The sequence below is a fragment of the Lampetra fluviatilis genome, chromosome 1 (assembly GCF_964198595.1).
Source record: "Lampetra fluviatilis chromosome 1, kcLamFluv1.1, whole genome shotgun sequence".
Lineage (NCBI taxonomy): Eukaryota > Metazoa > Chordata > Hyperoartia > Petromyzontiformes > Petromyzontidae > Lampetra > Lampetra fluviatilis.
This window is the reverse complement of record NC_136275.1, coordinates 2,912,811-2,924,531: the sequence shown is the minus strand read 5'-3', so window position 1 is coordinate 2,924,531 and position 11,721 is coordinate 2,912,811. Positions and strand designations below refer to the sequence as shown.

The 11,721-nt window shown below is 47.3% G+C and overlaps 1 protein-coding gene across 1 annotated transcript in view; it reads right to left on the bottom strand.

Annotated features, from left to right (window-relative positions):
- Positions 1 to 1,124: 1,124 nt before the first annotated feature.
- Positions 1,125 to 11,721, bottom strand: part of LOC144951291 (polypeptide N-acetylgalactosaminyltransferase 13-like) — an 89,941-nt gene continuing 79,344 nt past the window's right edge. The window contains exons 10-12 of the mRNA XM_078881527.1: positions 9,558 to 9,656; positions 3,993 to 4,127; positions 1,125 to 2,430 (exon numbers count right to left, since the gene is read on the bottom strand). Of these exons, the coding sequence (XP_078737653.1) occupies positions 2,290 to 2,430; positions 3,993 to 4,127; positions 9,558 to 9,656 (375 nt within the window). The 3' untranslated portion in view covers positions 1,125 to 2,289. The remainder of the gene's footprint in view (positions 2,431 to 3,992; positions 4,128 to 9,557; positions 9,657 to 11,721) is intronic.

The window sequence follows — 11,721 nt, the reverse complement described above, 5'->3', positions numbered from 1 at the left end:
CCCTTGCCCAGGGATGCAACCCCCACCCCCCTCCCCCCAGTCCTCCACCCCCCTCCCCCCAGTCCTCCACCCCCCTCCCCCCAGTCCTCCACGCCCCTCCCCCCAGTCCTCCACCCCCCTCCCCCCAGTCCTCCACCCCCCTCCCCCCAGTCCTCCACCCCCCTCCCCCCAGTCCTCCACCCCCCTCCCCCCAGTCCTCCACCCCCCTCCCCCCAGTCCTCCACCCCCCTCCCCCCAGTCCTCCACCCCCCTCCCCCCAGTCCTCCACCCCCCTCCCCCCAGTCCTCCACCCCCTCCCCCCAGTCCTCCACCCCCCTCCCCCCAGTCCTCCACCCCCCTCCCCCCAGTCCTCCACCTCCCTCCCCCCAGTCCTCCACCCCCCTCCCCCCAGTCCTCCACCCCCCTCCCCCCAGTCCTCCACCCCCTCCCCCCAGTCCTCCACCCCCCTCCCCCCAGTCCTCCACCCCCCTCCCCCCAGTCCTCCACCCCCCTCCCCCCAGTCCTCCACCCCCCCCGCGCGTCCGAGCGGGTGGTCCACGTCATCAAGTCGAATTAAAAGGTGGGGGGGGGGGGTGGGGGGGGGAACGTTCTTTAAAAAAAAAAACCGTTAAAACAAACTGCCGTTTCACATCGTATACATATCCTAAACTCCTCCTAATCGTAGTGCAAGTAAACATTGAAATTGGTTTATAATCAAATATATAATTATATACTTTAATCGATGAGCACTTTTTCAACACCGCCACGAACTAATTTTTTGGCGAAATCCACACGCTAAACTTTCTCTTGAAACTGCTGCACACATTTTTTCGCTCTACCTTACTGCCATTTCGATATCGCAACGCCTCTCATTCGCGACTCGACTCCGTTGTCGTAAAAAGCTGTATTTTGAGACGTACATTTCCTTTTAAAATGCATTATTTGCAAGAAAAAAATGCAAAGAACGGTAAACATGAAAATATGACGCGCGCACGCACACTCGCACAGCAAGGGCATCGGTGCAGTGCCTACAATTAAAAACGACGCCGTCATTCATTGCCTTGGACAATTGAAACGTTTTAGAAACTTTGCACCAGAACCCTCGCGATCACCCCCCCCCCTCCCACCCTTCCCTCCGCCACCACGCGCGCGCCATAGCCGCTGGGGGTGAACTGGGCTGTGCGCAGGCAGGGGACACGCACAGAGGTGGCAGGGCGAGGGCCCAATGCTTCTGAAGAGCCACTCGAGTCATTGGCCGTGACCTCCGCGGCTGGCGAGGTGTCCGATTGCTTCAAAGTGTTGAGGGGATTCGGTCACTGAGCGTGATCTCCTTGCTGCTTTGGAGTGGGGTATTGGTGTTGTACAAATGACGGTCTTGGCCCATTTCCAAATGTGAATAACTATCCATAATAGGAACGATTCTGGCTTATACCTAAGAGGTTGATGGCTCGAAATAACAGCTTTCCATTTGCTTAGTTTCTAGAATGGATTGCAAGCGGCTGGCAAATTACAAAGTTCAAGCCAATTCCCTAGTTACAACAAACCATCGTTTGTCAATTATTTTCATCGCTTGCGAAAGAATGTAAACTAGACAACGCCGCAACAAATAGTGTGCTGTTTCTAGACTACAAATATCCGAAATCAACCATTCATGTCATGCCAAATAAATTAATTGCTTTGACAACGTGAATTCAGCTATAACCATTAACTGAAATATAAAAAATAATCCTTTGATGTTGCTTGCTCTTAACAGAATGCTCTTCAGTCAAAGAAAGAACCATTCCTCAATTCAATATTGAATTATAAATTAGTCCTTCATCCTTCAAGAATAAACCGTACAAAAGCCTAATGCAGATATTTTGACTGGTGCCACAAACCAAATTATACAAACTCCGAGTGTACCTTTTACACAATGGGACACAAAGCGAAAGCCTTGCCCACTCGTGCTGCGCTCGAGAGGAAAAAAATAAAAAGTGCACGCGGACAGCCGAGCAATTTCCCCGCAAGAGTCGATCTCTTGCGATACTGCACTGCCAGTACCTGAACTGCCGTAGTGAACACCGCACACCAACGCATCATCGTTGTGCCCACCAGCACCACACCACCACCAACCTCTTTCCCCCCAGGAGTCTGCGCGTCTCGCCATGCCCGGCCTGCGCAATCCTCGCGGCCGATGCGAACCCCGGCCAGGAGTCGCGCCTGCCGCAATTGTTGTGGTTGATGCACGCTGCCCTGCGAGTTCCAGCTTAGGCTGGGGTAGGAGGTTGCCCGCTCCACTCCCCATCACTCGGGGGGAGGGGGGGGGGAGACCTACACCCCCAGTGTCACGTTGCGGAGAAGCCACTGTTGCGAGCGGCCGCTGTTGCAGTCGCTGATCGTGGGCGCCTGGCGGTCTTCCTCGCCGGCCTTGTCCAGACACTGGTTGCTGTTCACGTGACGTAGCGTCATCTTCTGTAAAAGCGACAGTGGCAGAGGTTGAGGTGATGGGGGTTTCTCAAATGTGTTTTTCTTCAGTCGGCACCTCTTAAATGTGAAGTCTCTAGTGGTTGCGCTACTAAGAGACTGGTCCATGCCATAGGAAGGTGTAATGTCCAACACTGGTTCTGGTCCACCGGTAGCAACTAGCACCACCAAACACAGTCTGACGTTTTGAATGAATACTTTGAAAGAAAAACACTTTATGAATAATTGACACTTCATATGCAATGGTAGGGCATAATTAGCATTTTTGGAGTCAGCCTATTCCTGCTCAGATGATGGAATGGTGCTGATCACCATTGGGAGGACAGAGCCAGAGGTCCTTCCCACGCACCTCCGATTAGCACGGTTGGCCACGTATGGTGCGAATGAAGTTCAACATGCAGTACATACAAAATCCACGGTTCCATGGTGGGTGTCAGTATCTCCATAGGACAATCACTGTTGACTTCTCACAAAGTGGTACACAATTTTATCGACCCCCAGAGAGATGCAAGGCTGTTGACCCTCAACCGTAATTAGAACTCATGAGACCCCTGCCACAGTGCCAGCCAGCCAGATATAAGGAATGCACGAGATAACAAAGATCACCGATTTTGTAACAAGAAACATGAACTGAAGCAGCAGCATAAGAAGCATCAAAGTTGAAAATTACCAACAAATTACTCAATCATCGCCCCATTCCAGCGAAAACTTTCAGAACCCTCCTGAAAAAAAACGTCATGATATTCAGCGAGGCTTCTATGGACAAGCATCATCTATGTCAGTGTGAAATCTCTCCCGGTAGAGGGCCCTCTCGAACAGCCTAGCCTCCAGTGGGAGCCCAAGGTCGGACCCCTTTTGCATTCTAGGACCTTGCACGCAATACCTCTCCACCGACAATCTCACGGCGAGTCTCATGTTCCATTACAGTTTCTCTTCCGACAGCTGCAAACACGAAGAGGTCACGTGTGCTCACATCAATAGGAGACGTACGACTCCTGGCAAAGTGCACTTGGCTGATATATATTTTTTTTATTCTGCCAGTTTGTCACGATGTTTCGTACAAAGTTACTTGGGAGATGTTGACAAATGGCCCTCTGGCCATGAATCTGGTTAGGAATGTGGAAACGGTGGTAAAATATTCTGCAGGGACGAGGCATTTTTTTTTGTTAAGGGGAGATGTGTTTTTATTTTTAATGATTTATGAAAGCAGATAAATATAAGAACCTACGTGCATAAGAATGCACGTGTATCCGTGTTGGCAAGACTGTGAAGACAGTCTTTGTTTTCACCCATAGCAATGCTAATCGTGTTGCATGCAAGAAGAAGCTGTGTATAATTAATTATGACCTGCAAAAAATTGGCAGCAAAAAAAAGCAATACCTAACAAGCCGCTGGCTGGAAGTGGAGCTCAGCCAATGAATCATATCGTCCCCCAAAATCACAAAGATGCAAAAATGACATTCAAATGAAGCCAAACTCGAAAGTGAGCGGGGCTGATTAATTCACACCGCAGGCCCACGGGAGCGAGGCGGAAGGAGGCCGGCACGCACCTCGCGGTCGTAGTGCCACAGCTGGTTTCCCTTGAGGTGGTGGCACTTGAGCATCATGACGGGGCCACTGAGCCGCGACACGTCCAGGCACAGGTCGTCCGAGCGCAGCTCCTGCTCCGCCGTGTACGAGAACACCTGCGGCAGCGGCCGGGGGGGCAGCAGAGGGCATTGTCGTGATAACGACGTGGGAGTTCATTTGTTTGGGCGGCAGGCGCTCACCACACGCGGGGGCTGGTTTGAGTCACAAAATGAAGATGATAATGATGACACAGGGGTGTGCCATCACAAATTCACGTGTGCGGAATGAGTTGAGGGAAAGGGGACTGTGTGTGTGTGTGAGAGAGAGAAAGAAAGAGAGGCGACGCGGGAGTTGGTTGACCTCGATCTGTACCCCCTGGTGATCCGGGCTGGTCCTGAATTTTATGCTTCAAATTATTGCCACATTATCAGCACCAACGTGGCATACCAAGAATTGCTATGGCTTTTTTGTTTGCCGTAATTTTGTTCCTGCGAAATTTCATTGACAGCTCCACGAAGTCGTTTCTAACACGGATAGGGTGACGCATATCACACGTTTACAAATACTCCAAACCAAACAGCTGCTTAAGAAGCGCTTCATACGGATCATTATTGGAAACGATGGAATTTTTGTTTTTACAGACTGAAAAGTTCTCATAATTGACAGTAACCCTCCCCCCCACTATAAGTGATCACATTATGCGTTGTTTCACATAACCGTTGTCGATTAATCAGGGAACACATTTTATTGCAATTGTAATGCTTGGCATATGCATGAACGCACACATGGTGAAAACGGACTACTAATAGGGTTACTTTCCTTTTTTCTGGCAACAAAACTGACACCTTTTGCAAGGAATCATGTTTACATGGTCGATCACCATATGAGACTAGGCTCTAAAGAAAGCTGTCTCTGGTGTGGACCAATCAGTTTCAAGGACAATGCATAAATGATCAGAGTATTGTTTTTTGTTTGCATTTGACTGCAAGTATTGTGGTTAATGTAAACATGATTCCTTGAAAAAGGTGTCAGTTTTGTTGCCAGAAAAAAAGGGGAAAACCCCTATTAGTATATTTTGGTACTGGCAAAGGAGGTCCCATAATGAAAACGGACTACTTTGCGATGTGGTAGCGAACTTTACTTGCACAGCGCGCACCACCGCAAAATCCCTCCACCGTGTGGAGGGATTTGCCTCCACGTGGAGGAGAGAGGCAGCTCCCTATGGCTCCATCGTCAGATGAAGAGGCAGGCGATCCTGTTGCCCCCGTTGTCTGCATGACTCCACCAATGCTCACCCCAAGAGGCCTAGAATCAGCAAGGTATTCAATGATCTCTGGTAGGTGCTGTCTAATGATTTGAATATATTACGAGTTAAAATGTATTCAACTTATAATCATATGCATTTCTGCACAATTTATGCCATTTTCCCCCCCGAAATGTCGGCTAGGAATGCAACCTCTCATTTTAACATGATGTCTATGGGGAATTAAGAGTTCGTTTTAAGTAATTTACAGTTAAATCGCATTTTCCCAGGAACGCATTTCGAATGTATAGCGGGGGATTGCTGTACTAAAAACCAAAAATGTAGCATGAATATTAATATATTAAACACAATGCACCTAATTAATGAGTGAGAGGTTGGCTTCAAAATAAGGTTCACAACTTCCACAGATGAACAGCTTTCAGCCTTTCCAAATGCCGCAAAAGGCTGCCATGGTTTCAGCTAACGGGACCGCCAGCACATCGCTACGGAGCTTCTGGGAAATTCGTTCGTCTTTGACGTTTTGTGCGATCATGACGGCACCACTCCGTCGGAAAAGTCTGCCATTCATTTGAAGGTCGGAACACGGCAAGGACATCCCCGTTCCTGTGGATCGGCCTCACGTGCTCAATCAAACAAACACCAAAAGGCATGTGAATGAAAGGCAGAACTCTCTCCCCAACGGGGTCGTTATACAAACGAGAGCCACACAGATTACGTGCGGTGTCTTTTAATTCGTAGGCTTTCACGACAAAAATAGCACCGTGATTCATAATTCGTTGCTTTTTGTCTTAGATCGTCGTGTAGGTAAAATGTCAATTTGTAACGATAACCCCTCCACCACCCGATGGAGCTCATCGAAACAAACTGTCGCGCCGTGGGGGCAAACGCGCACATCGATTTTGTTCATCGAAGACGCGAGAAAGGTGAGCTTCCGTTAACAACTGAGGATGCTGGTTGTATTCACCAGCGAAACGTCATACAAACATCGTCATACAAACATCGTCATACAAACATCGTCATACAAACATCGTCATACAAACATCGTCATACAAACATCGTCATACAAACATCGTCATACAAACATCGTCATACAAACATCGTCATACAAACATCGTCATACAAACATCGTCATACAAACATCGTCATACAAACATCGTCATACAAACATCGTCAAGAAATGCTGTTTGCTTTTCAACAATCCGCACCTCCAATTAGCACGGTTGGCAATGTACGGCGCAAAAGACGTTCAACATACATGCGCACACATACGTTCCGATTTTTGCTGATAAACCAAATCAACTGGCATATTTTGCAGACGTGACAGCGTGATTTGATTGTTTCTCTCAAGTGGTGGGGGGAGGGGGGGGTTACAGTAAAAAAGAAAAACATTACATTTTCCCTACACGACGATCTCACCCAAAAATAAACTAATGATGAATAACGTTTGATATTTGCTGGTTGAGCACATGGGGTTGATCCACTAGACAGCACTGCTGCTGTTGGTGTGCTGACAAATACATGACTTTTCTGACGGAGTCATTACAGAATGATCACACGACAGGGCAACCCCGTGGTGATGTGTTTGGTTGGTTCCGTTCGCCGAAGCCATGGCAGACATTAAACGGCATGTGTCAACGCTGAAAGCTTCGTGTCTATTCATGGGAGTTGGGAATTGTATTTTGAAGCCAACGTGTGTGTAATGTCTGGTATCAGATGTGCTTCTGTGGCTGCCTGGAATGCTCTTTCTTCTGATATTAGCAAGCCACTGGAGCTATCCACTTGAAAACTCATTTCTTTAGGACTGCTTTTTACGTTTAGTTTGTTGTCCTTCCCCGCACCTCTGATTTGCACGGCTGGTTACGTTCGGTGCGAAAGAAGTTCAACATACATACACAGATTGTTAAGGTCTCCAGATATTAATTCTAGATTTGAAGCTTTCGTGACTGCAAGGATTCATATTCTTAGGTTTTTTTCGGTAAAGTCACGTAGGTAAAAAATTAAAATTAATAAAAGTAAAATAAAAATAAAATAAAAATCACGACGTTTCAGCGGCAACACAAGCTTCCGTCTTCAGGTGGAACCGTCACAGCACGATAGCTGTATCAAGTGAGAGCCTCCAGATATTACTGTTTACATGATAGTGCATGGCCTCTGTGCCTGTGAATACAGTAAATATGTTGAACTTCTTTCGCACCGTACGTAGCCGATCGCACCGGAACGTAGCTAACCGCGCTAATCAGTATACGGGATAATCCATGTATAGATACCACCATTGATTTTTAATGACCATCTTTCCGTTTCTTCTCAACAGTCGATTGAATGTTGTGAAAGCGATGGACGCTGTGGCTAACAATGGAGAGCGTTAAAATATTTACCGAGTGCATTGAGATTGGGGGGAGGGGCGTGGAGAGGCTTTGAAATTATTTGTACGTATTCTGCCTACGGCTTTTGCCGGCTACGATGTCGGTGAGTGGATCACCCCGGACGGCATTAATGCGGGTAAATTATGCCGAGTTAAACAAAACAAAAAATATGTCAAAGGGCCTGGAAAACAAACAGCTTGGATTAAGAAGAATTTGTTTTGTTTTATTAAATTCCGTACTCGGTTGTTAGAGCAATGGATGTCACTGGAGACAAAAAACAGTAAACAGAACCATTTAATTTCAACACGCAATGGTCTCCCCTTTTGAAATGCAAGGAACCTCAGCGACACATTTTAATCAAATCGCCCAATATTAATAGGAATGTGATTAATTATCGTCTCCATTTTTTTCGCTCGTCTTATTTCAATTACTAATCTGCTCGGCTTCAAGCGAGAGATGAAAACACCAACACGACCTTCACGAAGGCAACGAGCGAATCGACCAGAGTGTGCCGCGGGGAAAGAGGTTTGCGTGGCGTGTGCAACGTAGCGACGAGCAGCCCGCGAGGGCAATGCTGCGTTTGCGCCGGTGCAGCTCAGATGCCGGGTTCGGATTCCAGGTAGCCGAGCGAGCTGAAAGGCGGTCGATTGAATGGACTCGGCCTCTGGTGTTGATGGATGAACAAGAACTACGCAAAATAGTACTTTATTTTGTGTATCCCCCCCCCTCCCCCCGTGGTGATTAGTATTATATTTACGATTAAATTTAGATTTAAAGCTTTCGTGACTGCAGGGATTCTTCATCTTCTTGGTTCTTTCGGTAAAGTTACGTAGAAGGGAAATAATAAAATAAAATAAAAAAGTATTTTATTATGTTTTACTTTTATTATTTTATTATTTCCCTTCTACGTGACTTTACCGAAAGAACCAAGAAGATATTTACGATTGTTTACCCAGGAAAGCCTCAGAGTCTCAATACTCTTTTTCAGGAGGGTCCGGCTTTGTTTTCGCAGCGGAAGGCTGCGTTTGCAATGCGTAAATTATATTCTTAGGTTTTTTCGGTAAAGTCACGTAGGTAAAAACATTAAAATTAATAAAAGTAAAATAAAATAAAAATCACGACGTTTCGGAGGCAACACAAGCTTCCGTCTTCAGGTGGAACCGTCACAGCCACGACAGCTGTATCAAGTAAATGAGAGATTTCAGGAGCTACCACTCCGTTTATATAATGGTTGGAGAGGGGGGAAGGGCCAAGTACAGCACACTTTTTATTCATATGCAATCTCTCATTTACTTGATACAGCTGTCGTGGCTGTGACAGTTCCACCTGAAGACGGAAGCTTGTGTTGCCTCCGAAACGTCGTGATTTTTATTTTATTTTACTTTCATTAATTTTAATGTTTTTACCTACGTGACTTTACCGAAAAAACCTAAGAATATGAATCCTTGCAGTCACGAAAGCTTCCAATCTAGAATTAATGCGTAAATTGTCAGGCATTTAAAATAAAAAAATTGGACCATGACCCTGGCTCGCAACGAGGCCCTACCCGTCCTCGGATGATGTCGAATTCATCGTAGTCAAATTATTTCAACGCATGCTTCTCAATGTGGAGGGAAAAACCGGAGGACCTGGAGACTAATCCACACGACCACCAAAGGGAGAACTTGCAAACTCCATAAATACAGGGTCAGGAATGAACCCATGACGACCTCCTGCACACCAGGCGAGGGAGATAAAAACTCGCCACTGTGGCACCCCAGCATGGCCAAATCGGTGTGGAATTGTATGAACATGTTAATTTCCATGCCAAATACCGGTAATAAACTGCCTTTCCTCCAACACATAAATGAGTTTGTGTTCTATTGAGAGCAGTCGGTCTGTGTAACAAGGCGCCAGTGAGTAAAGCTGCAGACTCTTACCTGGTTCCCACCCATGCCATGACAATTGAAGATTCCAACTTTCTCATTTTCCTTCCTTCCCATGTTATCCAAGCACTGGTTTGTCTCCATGTTCCTGATCTGGATACAAAAAAAAAACAAAAAGAACCGCAAAGTATATTTTTCATAAACTTATCACATTAGATTACGATTTAAAGCTTTCGTGACTGCAGGGATTCATTTTCTTGGTTCTTTCGGTAAAGTCACGTAGAATGGAAATAATAAAATAATAAAAATAAAACATATTAAAATAATTCTTAGGTGGAGAGCAGGTCTGTCGAGTAGACAGCGTCATTCAGACGCTGTCTTTCCGACAGACCTGCTCTCCACTTGAGGACGGCTGCTTGCGTTGTGGCCGAAACGTCGTGAGAATTATTTTATTATGTTTTATTTTTATTATTTTATTATTATTCCATTCTACGTGACTTTACCGAAAGAACCAAGAAGATTATCACATTAGGGTAACCACACCATTGTCAACAAACCAGGAAATTGCGTTTTATATTTCATCCACATTCGTATGGCGTTTGAAAAATGCAGCTGGCTGCAATTGTATTGTTAATTTTGTAAGCCATTCCATGTCACCCAGGGGAGGTGGGGGGGGCAGGGGTAGCCGGGTGGAGAGCACTTGTGCCACCAGGACACGTGTAAATTTGACGGTCATCGGTGGTTTTTATTTATTGCACGCAGCTCTGACAGAATGCGAGCGTAGAAGCAGGTCACGAAGTTTGCGGCCGCGCATTTTTTTTTAAACGCGCTCATTTAAGCATGTCCTGAATGAAAAGCACGGCGATGTTGCCAAACGTATTACATTTGGGCGTTTTTATGTGAACCACTGTACGAGTTTCCGTTGTTCGCAATGTACCGGCGATACGGATTTTAATTCAGTCGGACAGGACAGGCCGGTAATTAAATCCAACAAAGTAATGGCTTAGACGGCCAGGTCACCCCGTGACATCGCTAAACATAAAACTCGCTTTGATCCACAAAAGTGACCTAAAAAAAAAAACCTTCTCCAGGAATCAAGTTGCGAGCCACTGATCCAGAAAACGTGGCCTCGTGTTCTTACAGCTTAAGTGCAAGCGTACACGGCCTGAGAATAAATAAGTAAATGGACGATTAGGTTCACCGCTGCTACCAGAATTGTATTACTCGGGGTGCAGCTTTAGTCGAGGGACAAGTTCACCGACCAGTAAAACCCAACCCCGCAGGGACCCCCCCCCACCCCCCCCGGTGGCGCTCCGTTATTCAGCGAGCGTTCCCCTCTCGCCCCATGCCCCCGACCCCGCCGAACCGACGCTTTCACTCGCACGGTCACTGAAGCAGCACCACATATCTCAAATCTCAAGTACATGTAACGGCAGTGCGAGTAGTTCAAAGGTGGCTGGAAGTCCCCGCTGGCGAGGGTGGGGGGGGGGAGGGCCTTTTAAACCCGAGCTCACCACGGAAGCCGTTCCCGCGGGAGGCCGGGCGGGAGGCCGGGCGGGCGGGCCGACACACACCGCCACCCCGCTGAGTAGCGCCGTCCGCGATGACCTCCGCGCATGTGATGCAGCACCCGCTCGTGACATCTCGCACATCAAGGCATCGTCGGCTGCCACGGCTTGCACCCACCCCCCCTCCCCCCCCTTTTCACCCACACTCTTGGCCACTTTGCCCAAACTCCTGAATCCATAACCTGCTGTCAAAGTCCTCCTATATCAATTATATCAAGTGCACGTCCATTAAATTGCCCTCAGCTGCTCCCTCTGCGATAGCTCCGACCATACGTAATTTATAATCTCCTTGCATTTGTTATCCATTCCTGCCACTGCTCTCTGTTTGTTCCACTTATCATGTGAAGCTCGCTTATTTACTATCTGCCGCCTTCACTCCCCTATCAAAAGGCAATGTCACGAGAGCCGTGACGAAATGTGGGGGGGAGGGGGGGGCTAGAGGTTGGGGGTGGGGGGGGGGCTCATGCTGATAGTGTTTGAGGCAAAAGTGAGTCAGGCTGTGTTGTTTGAATTTGGCTGCAGAGTTATTCCCCCCCCCGCCCTCTCCATCCATCCCTCCACCTCTGCTTTGTACCGTTATGTTCATGACGTGAAAGCAAGGCCTATTAAATTGGGAGATTTACTCACTGGCAAATGCCGCTCGGTCTATC